The 19,044-nt window shown below is 33.1% G+C and overlaps 1 protein-coding gene across 1 annotated transcript; it reads right to left on the bottom strand.

The window, feature by feature from the left end:
* Positions 1 to 17,247: 17,247 nt before the first annotated feature.
* On the bottom strand, positions 17,248 to 19,044 carry LOC112786666 (exocyst complex component EXO70E2-like). Its single transcript, XM_025830029.2, has one exon. The coding sequence runs from the start codon at positions 19,042 to 19,044 to the stop codon at positions 17,248 to 17,250; it is 1,797 nt and encodes a 598-aa protein (XP_025685814.1).

Here is a 19,044-nt window from a genome sequence, read left to right as displayed (position 1 = left end):
TGATTTTAAATATATACCATATCTATTTTAGATTTTAATCCGGTCTTAAACTCAATAAAACCTAAATATTTTGAGTCACAACTATACCGTTTTTAAATCGGGTGAAAACTGGATCTTTAAAACTTTAACAATAATTTATAAAGAAACGTAACATATTTACAAAGAAATTTATTTATGATGCACTTATTTATAAAGAAGAAACTTGTTACCGAAAAGTCGATATCCATATTTGAACTTGAATTTGTCCATAAATTCTAATTTGAAACTTCTTTGATCTATTTTCTAATTTAACAAGTGTGATTCAAAATAAAACAATAAGCTTATAATTAATATAACATAATATTGAAATTAATTTAAAACATATATATCTTTTTTAGTTCCCTTAGGGTGCACATGTGTTGGGTGAAGTCGGGTTCAACTTGACCGCGGATCCGGCCCGAAATAATGACCGAGTCTATTTTTAAGACCCTTACCCGACCTTAGACCCGGTGAAATCACACAAAATTAGCCCCTAAAATGTTCGGGACTGGACCGGGTCTTCGAATCGGGTCAGGCCATGTGCACACCTACAATCTAAAATAGACGGTTTAACCATTCATTCACGGTTTAAATCAGTAATCAAATAATTCGGTTGTTATAAGTTGATGTCCAAAATATTTAAGGATACACTTTTTTTTTGTTGCCCACGTTATTTTTCAACCCGCCAGGCTAAAAACTAATTCGTTGCCGATCGGAACTCCATTTGAGGGTTTGCTAATAGAGATGAAAATGCATTCAGTTATGATGGCAAGTTGAAACTGATTGTATAATAAATTCTGTTAGAAATTAGTGTTGCTAAATCAGCGTATAATTATCTTAATTAGTTAATTACTTTAAATTAAATTAGGAATTAAGAATAAGTTAGTAATATAAATAGTAGGCAATATGTAACTTTAGTTAATATATAATATTTCCTTCTGCATCAATATACTGAAACTACTCTCTCTCTCTCTCTCTCTCTCTTCTCCAATTCTTCTCCCAAAATTCTGATCCAGAATTCAGTTTTATCATGGTGCGGTGAGCGTGGAAGATTGAGATTGAAGAAAGGGTGCCATTGATGCAATTGGAGCTGTGATTTAGTCGCAATGGCAAACGCCCATATTTCAGATCCTCAGATGAATCAAACTCCAGATTCAGAGTTTTCTCCAGCGGAGCTTCAAAGCTTAGCACGGATTTTGAGCAAACTCTCAAATCTGCAATTATCAAGCACAAAATCAAGCGCTATTTTCTTATCAGATCCGGCAAGTGTTTATTACTTGCATTCAGGTGAGAGTCTAGAAATCTCTATTGTTACTGTTATTTTGAACACTCAGAACTATAATTTCTTATCTAGAGCTATGAGGCTAGCTTTGAAATCAAAGAACAAACTAGGATTCATTGATAAAACTATACAAAAACTGAATAAGGATAATCCAACTTTTATAGTTTGGGATAAATGCAACACATATGTTGTAGTCTGAATTAATTTGTCATTGAGTACTGAAATTAATTGCATAGAGTGTAGCTTGGAATGAGATTGATGTAGATCTGTGGGTTGATTTAAAGCACAGGTATTCTCATGGGGATTTATTTAAGATTACTGAGCTAGAAGAAGAATTATACACAACGAAATAGGGAGATTTAACCATCACAGGATACAACACGAAGATGAAGGCAGTTTAGGAAGAAATTGAAGGCTTCAAGCAAGTTTCTAAATGCAAAGATTGCAATGAAAACTGTGATTGTGCTCTTGAAACAATGAGGAATTACATAAGAGAGAATTATGCGGTAAGGTTCTTGAGAGGCTTGAATGAGCAATATAGGACTGTGAGATCCCAGATAATGCTTATGAGACTTATTCCTGTTATCAATGAAGTGGTCTCTTTGCTTACTCAACAAGAGAGGCAGCTTCATGGTTCATATCAGGAGGTTAGTGGTGCGGATTTTGAGAATATTTACAACTGAATCGGCAAATACACCGGGTCGTCCAAGTAATACCTCAAGTGAATGAGGGTCGATCCCAGGAGAACTGATGGACTGAGCAATAATGGTCAACTGATTGGCTTAGTTAGGCAGATAGAAAAGTTGGTTTTGTGGGTTTCAAAAGCATTAAACAATAAATCAAGAATAAAGGAAGCAAATAATGCGTCTGGTGTAGAAATCAATGAGAGAAACAGTTAAGGTATCAGAGATGTTTACTTTTTCAGATTAAGTTTTCTTACCAACTATTTTAATCATGCAAGATTCATTTCATGGCAAACTGTAATTGACTAAACCCTAGTCTCTTAGTGATTTAGTCTCCTCTAATCTTCATCGCCAATCTCTTGGTCACTTGATTCCGATTAAAGGGTTAAGTTCAAATCTAGTTTACGACCACAAAAACCCTAATTACCCAAGGCTAAATGGATTATATGTCACATATCCAAATTAGTTCAAGTAATTAGCAATTTAGGGGGAATTTACTTTCAAGCTTTGTTCAGATGAGAGAACTCTCCAAAGGGTCACAAGAACGCATCTAGAATAAGGGTCATACTCTCGTTCCACCCAGATTCATGAAATTAAGAACGAAAGTAATCCTTGAAACTAAATCAATACATTAATTAAAATAGAAAAGCAATAGTCTTAATCCATAGAAATAAATAGAGCTCGTAACCTTAGCCAAGAAGGTTTAGTGGCTCATGACTTACAGAGGAAACAAGGGTTCTAAAAAATGCGGAAGAGCAGAAGTCCCCCCTAAAGGGTGAATCTTTTTCCTTTTATATCTAACCTAATTTGATCTAAAAATAAAATAAAATAATAAATCCTAAAACTAAAAGATATTGTTTGTAAATAAAAATTATAAAAAATAAAATAAAAGATAACTAATAAAAGCTAAATCCAACTAGAGATGCTCCAAGAGTGGGCTTTAATTCGGATTGCCTGGCGCTAAACGCTAGTTGGGCGTTTGGCACCCATAAGGGGTAGCAACGTTTCTGTTTTGTGCTGGTGGCTGGTGCTAAATGCCAGCTTGGCATTTAGCACCCAAGAGGGTTGCTTCAATTCTTCTCCTTTTTGCATAAAACTCTGCCAACTTGCTCTGAATTTCACCTGAAATTATAAAAATATTAAAACAACTCAAAGTAGCATCCAAAGAGGATTTTTGCACTAAAATAGTATAAAACTTAATAAATTCTAACTAAAATTGGCTGGAAAATAAGGAAAAAATAGGTACAAGATGCTTACGCATCAGTTAAAAGTTTTTCTGCAGTGGCCAATTTAGTGCACGATCTTAACAACCATGTCCCTAACGGAAGACGACTAGGGGGACGAGCAGGGAGAACTGGAAGAGGTGGTGGAAGGAGCTCCTCTAAAACATGTTCATATTGTCATAAGACAGGGCACCTTATGGATACTTATTACCACAAACATGGGTTCTCACCCCACTTCCAAAGACAAAAATTATCACGGAAAATGAATAATGCAACTGTGACAAATCACATAGCCACCGAGATTGAAGGAAATAGTGGTCGTACAGAGAAACAAGAGAAGGAGAGTGATGTTCAATTTTTGTGTAATTAGAATTTAAGAAACTCATTGCTTACCTTTCTTCAACAAGAGTGTACACAGCCTTGTCAAGGAGCAAATGTGAGAGAAACCTGCCACACCAATGCAGGTAAGAGAGGTATAATCTTAGAGACTTACACACTTTGCATGAGCTCTCATATTGCACATTTATTGTTAGTAAAAACTTTTTTTCAAACTCTTGAGTGCTAGACACAGGTACCACAGATCATGTGTCACATTAAATGTATTTGTTTTACTACTTTTAGGCATATTAGGCTAATTCTGGTCAAATTACAAGATGGGACACAAACAACAACACGAATAAGTAAAATTATGGTATTTTTAGACATACTTTATCTCAATGATGTGCTGTATATACCAAGTTTCAACTTTAATTTACTTTTCATATCTAAAATTACAAAAAGCTTGCATTGTCAATGTATTTTTACTGACTAATACTGTGAAATACAGAGCCAGAATTCTTTAAAGATGATTGGCAGCTAGAGCAAAAAGAGGGCTGTACATGATGCATTTACCATCTCAATTAGGCATTCTAATATTAGAGAGAGCAGATACGAAGCATTTAAAGCATCCATTACATACAGCAAATTAAAAAAAATTGCAACAAAAATATAGCACTTAGCTTGAATACTAGGATAGCAAATACAATTACACAAAATCAATGTTTTTTAATTTTTTCAAATAATGATTTATGGCATTATAGGCTAGGCCATGTACCACAAAGCAAATTAGAAATAATAAAATAAATTTATCTTTTATACAGTGCAGTAAAACTGAATATGATATACCTTGTGATTCTTGTCACTTTGCAAAGCAAAAGCGTTTGCCATTTCTCTTAGTGAATCAAGAAGCCAAAATAGTTTTGATCTTTTGCATATGAATATTTAGGGTCTTATAGCATCAGTTTCTTTAAAAAATTTTAAATATTTTTTAACAATTGTAGATGATAAAACAAGATTTGTTTGGATTTATTTCATGAAGTTAAAGTCAGAGGCAAGAACTTTGATACAAATTTTTTAACCTATGTTAAAACTCAATTTCAAACCCAAGTTAAGATCATTCGTTCGGATAATTGTCCTGAGTTTAAAATCACTTCTTTTTACAATTCACATGGCATAATTCATCAAACTTTTTGTGTTGAAACGCTCCAACAAAATGGTATTGTTGAGAGAAATTATCAACACATACTAAATTTTGCAAGGGCATTGTTTTTTCAATTTGGTTTATCAAAGTGTTTTTAGAATTATACCATTGGTCAAGTTGTACAATTAATAAATAGATTACCAAGTCCAATTTTGAAAAATCAAACCCCCTTTGCAGTTTTATTTAACAAGAATGCTGACATAAATCATCTTAAAATCTTTGGTTGTCTGGCTTATGCATCCACTATTTCACAAGGAAGAAAAAATTTGACTTAAGGGCACAAAAAAGTGTATTTTTTGGTTATCAAACCAGCACTAAAGGGTATGTTTTATTTGATCTTCACACTAGGAAAACATATTTGTCTAAAAATGTAGAATTTTATGAGTATTATTTTTCATATAAATCCACTCAGACATTTCCTAAAAAAAGTCAATTTGATTTTGCTCCCATGCATAACGTTACTTATCATTTTGATGACATTGATCCTTTTGTTGATAATTCATTGAATTTGCAACATATACATCATGAGCCCACAAATGCATCTCATAGTACACCAGTTTCACATACACCAACTTCTCATTCTCATGCATCTTAACCTAGTATATCCTATCATATTCAGGGTCCTAGAAAATTCACCCGTATTCAAAAGCTACTTAATTACCTACAAGACTATTATTACATGTTGGTTAACACATGTTGCTCTCATGTCCAATCATGTTCAAGAAAATATGGACTACCTCAAATGGTGGATTATGGGCGGCTATCCTCCATTCATAGAGCTTTTTTCCTTGCTATAACTACTACAGTTGAGCCGAAGACTTATGAATAAGCTGTTGTGCATGAGTGTTGGAGAAATGCAATTAGTGTGGAGTTACTCGCTCTTGAGAAGAACAAAACTTGAACAATTACTTTTTTGCCTCCAAGAAAGCGTGCCATTGGTTACAAGTAGGTCTTCAAGGTTAAATTCAATCCTGATGGGAGCGTTGAAAGGCATAAAGCTCGGCTTGTGGCTCGAGGTTTTAATCAGCAAGCTGGCTATGATTACTTTGATACATTTAGTCTGGTTGTAAAACTCACTATATTGAGACTTTTACTCACTTTGGCAGTAGCAAAAGGGTGAGAATTATACCAGCTGGATGTGAATACCACTTTTTTGCATGGTGAGTTACAAGAAGAAGTATACATGCTTCCTCCACAAGGCCTTGTTGTCCCCAATAGTGCGGTTTGTTAGCTTGACAAGTCCTTGTATGGTTTCAAACAGGCTAGTCGGTAGTGAAATTTGCGTCTCAGTGATTTTTTCAGTAACATGGCTTCATCAAATCAAGCCATGATCATTCCTTCTTCACCAAACACACTAATAATGGCCTGGCTGTAATTCTTGAATATGTGGATGATTTAGTTTTATCTGGAGACAATATGGTTGAAATTGAGGCTATCAAAAAAGTATTGGATGCTGAGTTTAGCACCAAAGATTTGGAAAAGCTAAATTTTTTCTTGGTATGGAAGTGGCACATAGTTCCTGAGGCATTACCTTATATCAATGTAAGTACACACTTGACTTACTTGAGGAGTATGGGATGTTAGAGGCAAAACTAGCCAGCGTTTCTATGCTTTATGATGGTAAAATTTCTAAAAAGAATGGCACGAGACTTGAGGACCTAACATGTTTTTGGAGGTTACTATATTTGACTAATACATGGCCAGATATTGCATTTGTTGTGGAAAAGCTTAGTTAATTTCTTGATTGTGCTATTGATGAACACTACAAGGCTGTTCTACATATCCTTCGTTATATCAAGCAAGCTCCTGCGAAAGGGTAGTTTTTCTCATGCCAAAATGTTCTTCACCTCTCTGGTTTTGTTGACTCGGATTGGGTAACCTATGCTGATTCTAGGAAATCAGTGACAGGTTATTATTTTTTCTTGGGATCTTCTCTCGTTTCTTGGAAGAGTAAGAAGCAGACGTCTGTGGCTTGTTCTTCTTTGGAAGCAGAGTATCGAGTCATGGCTCAAGCAATAAAAGAGGGTCAATGGTTATTGTATTTGCTGCATGATTACCAACTTCCTCATCCGCAACCTATTAATCTCTATTGTGATAATCAATTAGTCATGTACATTGCTGCCAATCCAGTGTTTCATGAGCGCACCAAACATATTGAAGTGGATTGTCACATTGTAAGAGAAAAGACGCAAGCTGACATATTAAAGTTGCTGCCCATTAACTCAGTTAATCAAACAGCTAATCTTTTCACCAAAGCTTTGGCACCCGGTCCATTTCAAGCACTCATTTTCAAGTTGGGCATGCTAGATTTGCATACCCCACTTTAGGGAGGATCTGAACAGATTTTAAATGTAGCTATGGTCAGCTCTAGTTTAAGAGAGGATGGTGAAGATGATAGTGTTTTCAACTTTGGACATATTTCGAGTGCTTCCAACTTAAGGGAGGATGATGGAGATGAAAATTTGGACAGGTTTCAAGTGCTTCCAACTTGAGGGAGAATGATGGAGATGAAAATGCATTTAGTTATGATGGCAAGTTAAAACTGATTGTATAACAAATTATGTTAGAAATTAGTGTTGCTAAGTCAGCGTATAATTATCTTAATTAGTTAATTGCTTTAAATTAAATTAGGAATTAGGGATAAGTTAGTAATTCTTTTCTTCTCCAATTCTTCTCCCAAAATCTCGATCCAGAATTCGATTTTATCATTTGCTGCTAGTTAATGGATTGCTGCATACACAAGACGGGATGCCAGAATTCAAACTCTCGACACTTTTAAACAGACTAACAAACTAACTATTAGACCAACTCAGCTTAAATCTTTAATGATACACTTAATAAGTAGTGTTACACTAATAATAATACAAAACTTTATTCTACTGAATAGAGTTATTGACATGCATCAAATAAAGACGTGTTGCTAAGAATTTTCGTCAACTAAAAGATTGGTGAAAAGCACGAAACATTGAAGAAGTGAAAGTTGAAAGTTGAAACATTCAACACACCGATTTGAGGTTGTGCGAGTGCCAGTGACAAAGTATAAAAATCTCTCCCACAAATGTTATAGTCACATACTCAAACCGTATTAATATTATCGTGGTCCCATGGGCCCCATAGAGCAGTAGGCCTAGTACAATGGACAGTAATCGCAAGAAAATTCCACCACAGATAACAGATTAATGAGTATTAAGTTTAACATTTTGAAATTTTCTTTTCTCCATGTGATTTTTTTGTTTTAATTTCTTCTTCTGCTAAACATGTATCTAAGAATAATGGATTGCATGCATGAACACAAGGAATTTCTCATTCATACTAAAAGAAGTTAACGTGCAAGTCTATCCTTTCGTCATGTTGCGATTATTTGCGACAAAAAAATGAGTCTGAATAATTTAAATTATTAGGATAAAATATTATTTTTGTTTTTAATATTTATGATTTTTTTTAAAATGTTTTTAACATTAAAGATATTTTTTAAAAAAAATTGCAAACATTAAAGACAAAAATATACTTTACTCTTTAAGTAATTAAGTCAGTCATCTACTTAAATAAGTGTTGGAGATTTAAACATAGTAAAATAATAGACTCTAGCTAACACCATATCGCAATAGAAGAATAAAGAAATTAAAAAACAATCAATAACTAATATAAATTTTAGATATGTAATATATATTGAAATTTTAAATGTATAAATTTATGTTTTACTTTATTATTATCTAAATTTTATTGTCCTTTAAAACCGGTCTTCATACTGGATTAGTGAATTATTAGTCTCCTCTCCTCCAACATACGGCAGTTGTATATTGTATTATATCTATTTTCTCCGTAGTAATTGCTTGCATTATATATGCATGCATGAACATATATATATATATAAGGATATTCATCTTGATGAGATCATTTTTAAATTTTAAACGTAAACCACCAGAAGAAGATAAAGTCCAAGTCTTTCCTTCCCTTTCATTATGCTGCTATGAAAAGTATATGGGTTGTTCAATGAACCATTTGACAAACTTTATATTAAAAATAAAAAATTGATAATCATAGAGAGGTAACATTCAAAAGGCTGGCTATGTATAAGGACAAAATACTACTTTTTCACATTAGTAGTTAGTACTTAGTAGCTAGTGAATAGTGATGGCGATTGCCGATTAGTCAACCATAGACATAGCTGGATGAAACATGTTTAATATTAATAGTAAAGAAAATAAATACACATTTTCTTCTGAAGTTGCCTTTCTATTATTAATGAGCGGTTGCGTGTTTGTCTAACTCAATTGACAGGGGACATTAAGTTTTATATTAACTAACTCAGTCTCGTTAAAGAATCAACTAAGATATAAGCGAATTTGAATAATTTTTTATTTTTAAATAATAGAATGATAAATAATTAAGATTAACACCACCAAATTAGGATTAGCAAAATATAATTATTTCATCAACTTGAAATTTCATCTTATCCTCTCTCATTATGTTACTGCTTTACTGGTACCTCATCTTCCGTCGAATTGCCATTGTACCCTTCGCCGCAACTCTTCTACGCATCGTGCCATCGAACAAAAAATCTCAAATTTAAGAAAATGAAACATCTCATCTTTAACAATAAAAACATTCTAAGTTTTACAAAAAAACATTTAAAGTATAACAAAAAAATTTCAAATAAAAAAACATCTCAAGTTTAAGAAAAAACATCTAAAATTTAACAAAGAAACATTTCAATTTTAACAATAAAAATATTCGAAGTGTTTATTTAGGATATATGTGGAATAGGTTTCTTAGATATTCTGTTAGATATAGTTGGATTTGTTGGTCTTCTTGTGTAGTTACAGCTTTATTTGAGCCTTTGAGGTTGTTTTTTGGATGATTGATATTCTTGATGTTGAGTTAAGAATATAATTAATTTGATGATGATAACAAACATTAATTTATTGGGTTAAATACTTAATTGGATTTGATTGTTTCATTTAGTGATACAAGTTCAAATAGTAGTTTTGATGTAGCCCAAACAAAACTAAGTGCTCTCAAAGTTGAATGTAAATTGAATCCACAACCTAGCTCATGCAAATTGAAACAAAGAAAAGTTTCCTTCCTAAAGCGGATGGAGGGAGGGAGGGAGAGAGAGAGTGCTAGCTTTATCTTCAAGTTCACATACACTAGAAAAAAAAGAAAGAGAAAGTTAATAAAAAAAGCAAATGTTCAATCAAACTAACCAAAAGCATGTTAAACTAACTCAGATGTTAAAGGTAATTAGTTTCCTTTTGCATGCAAATTGATTTTTTCACTTCTTCTCCAACTCTTTGCACCACCATTTCGGTCAACAAGAGGAAAGATGTGGCTAAACTTTATCTGCTGTAAATCAATGGCTTACAATATTATTTGGAGTTAAAGCACAATTTCAAGGGTTTGTATTTGAGATTATCACTAAGAAAACTCATCTTTGTTGCTCTGCCTTCCTCAGTTAAGCCAAGAACTAGATTTCAAATCCCTAATTTTGGGGTTGATTAAAGAAAAAGAAGGGATGATTTTTGAAAGCCCAAGGTCCAAGAAGTTTACTTGGGAGGAACCCTAACTGTGGCTCTGTCTAAGGTACAAAAAGGAAAATTAAATCTCATCAGAACTCAAGGAGAAAGAACCAGAATCTGAATTTGTTTGAGAGCTTTTCTGAGAGAGTTCAACGTTTTGGACAATGTTTCTATATCAAAGCAACATTCCGTCAAGATGAAGAGTTTCATTAGAGAAAACTGAATCCGATTCAACTTATAGCATAAAGGCTGTGAATAATCATATCCTTCATGTTTTACTGTTTTGTATTTTAGTTTCAATGTATATCTTTCTTAGTTTTCTTTGAGAGGTAAAAGGCAAGAAAGAGAGACATTGAGAAAAAGCCATAGAGTGAAAAAGGCTGAAAGAAACACTTGAGAGAAAAGTCAAGAGTGATTTCAGATTTTTTTTTGTTGAATTTTCTGTCTTGTGTCATGTACATGAGAGGTATCCCTTGCTAAGTTAGGTAAGCATTTAGTGTGGTGAGTCTAGGTATTTGCATAGCCAAATCAAGTTTATGTTGAAGCTTGTGTGCCCAGATATGATTACGTTGAATCCTGGGGAATTGGTGTATGTAATATTTGAATTGATAGTGAAAATTCTACCAACGTTGTGGTGGAGACTGGATGTAAGTTGCATTGCATAAGGCAACTGAACCAGGATATATGGTTGTGTCACCTTCTTCCTCTCTTCTTTAGTTATGTTTTTCTGATTTTTATGAGACAAAATGAAATTGTCTCCTGCATAATCCGCTGCGCAGACTAGATAGAAGCCAAGTTTAAATTTTGGTTTTAAGACTCCCTTATTAAAGTTAAAGAAGGTCATAGATTCAACTCTCCCTTCTCTAAGCCTTCTGAAACCTTCACTTGATAGCAATGCCGAAAGGGAATATCAATTGTGTATAAGCTATTTCAAAAATTTTTCTCTCCATTTGAGTCGAGCTTGTAACACAACTAATCGAAAAAAAATTCCAAGTGTAAAAAAAAAATTCCAAGTTTTACAAAAGAAACATCCCAAATATAAGAAAAAAATTTCACAGTTAGTTTAATAAAAAAAATATCTAAATTTTAACAAAAGAAACCTCCCACATTATCTGCTCAGGATATCTATTTGCAATCGACAGCAAAAAAATTCTTTAGAGGATCCGATTGCGTCACAAAACACACCGCACGTCGCGCTGCGTGTCACGGTGATGATGTTTGCCTGCGGGAAAAATAGTGACGCATGTGAAGAAGCGCCTATATCGGTGACTTAGGGTGGACGGGACTCATAGGTGAAGCTCGACATAGAATAACCAACTGCATTGTAGAAGACGTTGAATCCAGATTGCATGTCACGATGAAGAGTATCACCAGCGTTGCATAGATAATAGCTGCAGTAGAGGATACGACGGGGTTGACACCGTTTGCGGGAGAGGTGCGAAGGTATGAGTGGAGCGGGAGAGAAAGACGGTAGCGTAAACGACATGAGTGGAAGTGTGAGGAAATGTGGAGTGTGCGATTATTTTTTTATTTTCATAGTGAATAATGATGAGAAATTAAATTAGGATTAAGTTTGAGTAATATAGATATTTTTTTTGGTGTTATTAAACTTTTTTGTTATAATTCACATTATAATTAGTAAAGTTAACTAATACCCTAATTAGTTTTTTAGACTTTTTCTAATTAACATTACTGATGATATGATGTAATGATCCTTTATTAAGTTAAAATTATACATTGTCGTGAAAAGCATGTTTAATTTTAAACTTTGGCTATTATCAAAATCACGTCAGGCTAAAGTAAACGGAAAATATTATATTCTTATGAAACCAAAAAACACAGAGTTTATTAGAGTTTAATAGATATATACTAATAAGAGTTAGAATATCAATAAAATAATAAGAATACTCAAAAAGATACACCCATATCTAATTAATCTCTTTAGTTGTGATATGTGAATATTTTTCACACACAGTTTAAGAGTTAGAATGCAAATAAAATAATAAGAATATAAATACTCAAGAACATACGTCATATTTAATTAATCTCTTTAGACGTGATATGTGAATATTTTTCTCTCTCACACACACATATCAAACATTTAGTTGATAAGAATTTTATACTATTATCTTATTTTATGTTATCATATTCAAAATTTCAATACTTAATAATGTATTACTACAATATTTTTTACTTTAAACTACAATTTTTTTATGTCACATTTAAAACCCGTAAGGCTATGATGACTATATGATTTTTCATCTATAATTACAGTTTTAAATTATAACTTTAAAAAATAATTTTTGTCACAAAATTCTAAAAAGAACGTGATAATAGATGTCAAAAGTCACCGTTTTAAATAATGATCTTTTTTAATAAAATTATTTTAGGTTTTCGATCATCGTTTTTTTTATGTCACATTTAAAAACTACAAAACTTAAAAATGGATATAATAATAGTTTAATAACATAAAAAAATCTATAATTACGATTCTAAATTGTGACTTAAAATAGTTTAAAGTTACAATTTTAAAATGTAACTAAAGATCTTTAATTTATAGTCATAATTTATCGACAACAAGCCATCGAAAAATATCGACGAAAAATCTGGTCGTCGATTTTTGACGTCGATAATTACATTGTTTCTTGTAGTGTTTATAGTCAAAATCATCATGACCTAAAAAGTTCAAAAGTCATGATTTTATAAAGAAAAATTAAATAAAGACTAACCCCCAAAAATAAAATCCCCTCATTTCTAACACTTCACTCTCATTCTACCCTAAAAGGTTAAAAATCAATTCCAGCAACAATCCAAGATGCTCTCAAAATCAATTTCAGGAGCATTTAACAATAAAAAATGCTCTAATAATATATATAATGACATCAAAAATTCAAAGACGATCACTCAATTATTTTATGGACTAATTCATCTTAAATATTCAACCTGTTTTATAAAAATAAAGGTCGACTATTGATAGAAATCCATTAAAAAAAATTCTACCAAAGTCGTCATGTAATAATATCACACATGCATGTTCATCCAAAGTGAGTAACAAGGTGAGCCACATTAATTTTATTTAATGTCAATGGTATAAGAAAACTAAAATTTTGTAAATGGTATTCCCAATTGCTAAAACCAAGTCAACAAAAAAAATCTTCATCAAACACTCTTATCCCTTTTTAGTTTCTATGCTGAAGATGAAAAATAATGCAAAGACTTTGGTGAACTTACAAAAAAATCTAATACATAATTCTCTATATCATTTACAGTTGTACTTTTTCCACTTCTCATCAATACTTGATCAATATTTCAAGTGAATTGCCGGTAAATATGAACAACTTTATGAGAAACTGAAATTTACACATTTTCAGAGAGTTTAATATAAAAATTTTAATACTATCACACTCGTTCTAAAATTAATAAATTAAGAATTTATTTGTACTCTAATATAAATCAATAAAAATTTTACACATTAACATTCTCATTTATATGGCCAATGACATAAGCAATACCATCTAATCTGTAGAGACAATTTGTAGCATTCATTACAAATTTTTTTCTTTTTGAATATCTGAATTTTCTCTAAGATAGTAAAAGACAAGTGTAAAACAATAAATCTTCATGACCAAATTAAAGTTGAATTATATACTAAATCGATGTGGGTAAAATTAATTTATATAGACTTGTCTCTCCTTCTAAATCGGTGGATAAAATCAATATATAATCGCCCCACCTACTAAATTAGTATGGGCAAAAACGATTTATCTATTTTTAAATCACGGTGACCCATGGTGTTTTACTCTGTTTGTTCTCAGTAAATCGTTGTAACTCAGGACGATTTACTCAAATTTTTTATTCCGTAAATCATTATGACTCCGAATGATTTATTATGTATAAGTACTAAATCATTTTTGTCCAGAACTATTTATACAAGACATTTATAAAAAAACGAGATCAATTTAGGATAAACGAATAATATCGGCTTCATTGTTTCATTTTAAATGTGTAATTTATCCTTATCATGATGAGGTCATTTTTAAATTTCAAATGTAAACCACTAGAAGAAGATACAGGCCAAGTCTTTCCTTCCCTTTTCATTATGCAGCTATGAAAAGTATGAAAAGTATGTGGTGTTCAATGAACCATTTGACAAACTTTATATTAAAAATAAAAAGTAACAAAATTGATATTTTTGTTCAATTATAGAGAGGTAACATTTAAAGGGTTGGCTTTGTATGAGGACAAAATACCACTTTTTTCACATGACTTATTAGTCGTGATGACAATTAGTCAACCAAAGACATAGTGATCAACGGCTGGATGAAACATCTTTAATAATTAATAGTAAAGAAAATAAATACACATTTTCTTCTGAAGTTGCCTTTCTATTATTAATGAGCGCTTATGTGTTTGCCTAACTCAATTGATAGTGAACATTAGTCTATTAAGTTAATAACTAGCATTACTCTTGATTTGATATAATTATAATAATCCTCTACAAGTTAAAATTATACATTGTCATGAAGCATGTTTAAACTTTGAGAAAGTATAGAGAGCCAATGGTCTAAGCGTACAATGTGTATAATGGAGATTTAGGAAGTATTAGAGATATGATCATTAGTGTTACATTGTCCTGTCAGATTACGCTTTTGGGATGAGTGGTTTCATGACACGGTATTAGAGTTCTAGATCCGAAAGGTCAAGAGTTCGATCCTTGGTGAATTCCAAAATTAGCTTAAGCATGAGATGTTTATTATCCTGGTATCCGGATGGTTATTCTGGATAGTATAGGTGATGTTCATTTTATTCATAGACCAAAGATTTAGCCCATTGTACACATTGTACGATTAGGCCATTGGTTCCCTAATATTACTCTTAAACTTTAAACTTTGGCTTTTATCAAAATCGGATAAAGTATACTTTTTGTCCCTGAAGTTTGGTAAAAGTTTTAAAAATACCCCTAAGTTTTATTTTATTTCAATTTTGTCTCAGAAGTTTTCAATTTGCATCAAATATATCCTCGACGGCTAAATTTTCAAAAAATTTAAGACCAATTTAACGATAATGCATGAAAATTATGCTTAATTTGTTTGTGTTGAGGGTTGTTCTTATGAAATTGTTGTTAAATTAGTCTTAAATTTTTTGAAAAATTAGCCGTCAGGGGTATATTTGATGCAAATCGAAAATTTTTGGGACAAAATTAAAACAAAATAAAATTTAAAGGTATTTTTAAAACTTTTATCAAACTTCAGGGACAAAAAATATACTTTACCCTATCAAAATCACATTAGGCTTAATTACACGGAAAAAATATTATACCAAAAGCATAAAAGATTTGTTATAGATTATAGAATTTAGCTCAAGAGTTAGAATACTAATAAAATAGAAATATAAATATTCAAGAATACACCTTATTTAATCTCTTTAAATATAATATGATAGATTTGATAGTAATTAAAACAATTAGATGATAATGTAAATTTTTTTTATAATATATATGGGTTAATTACCAAAAACATTTTTGAATTATTCAAACGCTGACAATAATGATCTCTACTTTTATTAATAACAAAAATAATCTTTTATAATTTAAAACCGTACACAAAATACCCATTCGTTATAAGAGGCATATTCCATTTATGAAAATGTCTGATGTGGCAAACGGAGATTCTCTCTCTCTTCCGTCACAGTCACTATTACCACTCGACATACACCACTTATTCAATTCCCTCAAGCCCACCACACCTGAACCATTACCTGCATCCTCACCCTTGCTACCATCACATGGTCGCCATCTTCTCATATTTACTGTAACACCATGAATCTCACCCCAATCTGAAACTCAAACTATAACATTTACCCATCTTGCCGCCAGCATATCTCATCGTCATCCCTCTAAAAATTCATCCAACTCTCAGAGTCCATTAACAACAACAACAACAATACCAATAATAATTCACTCTGATTTCAACAACAGATTTAAAAATAGAAACAAAATCAGAAGCGAATGGTGAAGAGCTAAGTCAACGACAGTGAGCGAAATAATGGAGAAGGCATAGGTTGTTGTTGTGAATGGAGGAAAGAGAATTGGGACGGAGCCAACTCCCACCCGTGAAGCTCGCCTTCCAGACCCGGCGACGCTTGCCTTCCAGATCCGGCAGTGCTCGCCTTTCAGTTCTGGTTGTGGCGCTCGCCTTCCAGCTCCAACCGTCAAGCTTCCCTTCAATTCCGATCGTACTCGCGTTATAGTTCTGGGTGTAGTTTTTGAATGTTGTGCTGTAGCTTCTGATGTTCTGAAGAGAAGTAGACAAAGCAGTGGCTATGGCATCAGGAGGAAAAGAAGAGCATAGAGATTTGGAAGATTCGGGGTTTAGGGTAATTAATTTTGGGGATGGAGATGGGGATACATTGTGAGGAAGAAGAAGAAATAAGGGAGAGAAAGAGCGTCACGTATGTTTTTCCGTTAACGGAATATATTTTTCTTGACGGATGGGTATTTTATGCACGTTCTTAAATTATTAAAAGTTATTTTTGTCGATAATAAAATAGAGGTCATTATTATCAGTGTTTGAATAATTCGAGGACATTTTTAGTGGTTATTCCTAATATATATTTTATATTGATCTGATCCTAATTATAAAAAATTTACATCATAAAAATTCTATACTATTATTTTGTTTTATCTTATCATATACACTAATTATAAAGTTTTAAGACTTAATACTACATAATAATGTCCAAAACTTAAAAATAGATTACTTAAATTTAGATATTCAACCCGTTTTTATAAAGACAAAAGCCAATAAAAACTCATTTATGTAAAATGTTTACAAAGTTGTCATGTAATAAGAACACAATATGTTCATCCAAATTGAGTAACAAGGTGAGGCCACATTAGTTTTATTTAATGTCAATGGTATAAGAAAACTAAAATATTGTAAATGGTATCCCCAATTGCTAAAACTAAGACAACAAAAAGAAAAAATGAAAAAAAAAATCTTCATCAAACACTCTTATCCCTTTTCAGTATCTGTGCTGATGATGAAAAATAATGCAAAGATTTTGGTGAACCTACAAAAAGGTCCAATACATAGTTCTCTATATCATCCACAGTGTGCTTTTTCCACTTCTCATCAATGGTTGATGAATATCTCCCAGTGAATTGCCGGTAAGCATGAACAACTTTCTGAGAAATTGAGATTTGTACATCTTCACGGAGTTCAGTATCTGGAATATACCACCCTGTTTGTGACCTATAGGTTTCACTAAAAGAAGCATTGAAATCTTTGCACTTTTTCTTTAGATTTTCCTTCGAAGAAGTGCAATTCAATTCAGCGTTTTCTTGTTTCAGAATAGAGAGTATTGGACCCCAAGTTACCCTCTCATAGCTTCTAGCATTATCTCGGAACTTGGCAACGTGCCGACGAAGCCATCGATCGCCGAACACTAAGCTTAGTTCCGAGGACTTAGCCTTTTGGACCATGTAGTGAATGTTATTCATCATGAATACATGTTGCAATGCCACATCTTTGTACAATTTGGACTTACTGATCAGGTTGGATTCAAGAGTGGCCGCCACCGACCAGAATTCGCCAGCCAAAGGATGGCTGTCATCGTCATCATTGCCTTCTGGGTCGGCCGGAGTCTCGTCCGCCAGGAGAAGGTTGAGTGCCTCGCCATATTCCGCCAGTGTCTTGATGAAATTCATTACATATTTGGTAAGATGGTGAACTCCGCCACCAGGGAATCGCGCCTTTGAAGGATCATTTGCAATAGCATTTTTAAATGCTAAAAATGTGAACTTTGAAGCTTCACCAAACTTGTTTAGAAGCTTGTGAAACTCATCTCTTACAAATGAACCAAATTCTTCAAAGAACAAAATGTCTACATAGACAGCGAGATTCTCCAAAACTTCATAGATGTCTAGAAAACAGAACAGTTTCTCCGGTGAACGGTTTCCCATTGCTACGGCCTCACCAAAATTCAAAAGTTTCAACACGAAACTCAAAGTTATCTCGGCGAAGCAGAACTGATAAACAGAGTCGTTGAAGTCTCCAAGAATTTGCTTACACAACCGTTTCTCTGCGACGAGATACACCTGAAAGACTATCTTCACGGCGCGAATCCACTTCTTTATCTCGCGATTCAAGCAATTCCCTTCCATTTTCATGACGTTCTCGTTGCTGAATCTTTCTATTTCAAGAACCACGAAGAACTCGTCCAAGGCGTCGCGTCTCGAAGAAATGAAAGTCTGGCAAAACTCCTGATGGTACTTGGAACCGAACATGACATTTGCAATGCTCTTGAGATCTGGAATTAACGCAGGATTAACCAGATCAACTGAACCGGCCTCGTTCGCGAAAGATTCCGGTTCAAGGTATTGCTTGTGCTTAACGAGGATATGAACTAGTTCTTCCTCCAGTTTCGCCATGGCAACCTGCAAGATTCCGTTGGCTCTTCCGAGTAGTTCTTTATCGTGTTCATTCAAACTCTGCAAGTTGTGAACGGCTGCTTGAATCTCACTAACGGCTTCTAAATACTCGGAAGATTCCTTGGAACCGCAGTCCCATATCATCGAATTCTTCGCTTTCCAAGTCATTATTTTGCCTTCGGCAAATTTAATTTTCCTTTCTAGCTGCTTGATGCTCCTTTCAACTATGGACATGGCTGATAGGTGAATATCGAAATCCAAGAGAGTTTTTCTCAGATCATCGGAGACAGCCTTGCTTGCCGCCAACGCCTTTAAAATGTGCTGCGCTGCCGCCACCAGGTGTTGATCCTCAGATTTATGATCATCCAT

Source organism: Arachis hypogaea, chromosome 20 (genome assembly GCF_003086295.3).
Source record: "Arachis hypogaea cultivar Tifrunner chromosome 20, arahy.Tifrunner.gnm2.J5K5, whole genome shotgun sequence".
Taxonomy (NCBI): Eukaryota; Viridiplantae; Streptophyta; class Magnoliopsida; order Fabales; family Fabaceae; genus Arachis; species Arachis hypogaea.
This window is presented reverse-complemented; position numbering and strand designations above follow the sequence as displayed.

Coding starts and splice junctions, on each gene's coding strand:
- LOC112786666 (XM_025830029.2), bottom strand. CDS start 19,044: ATGGATGATCATAAATCTGAGGATCAACACCTGGTGGCGGCAGCGCAG.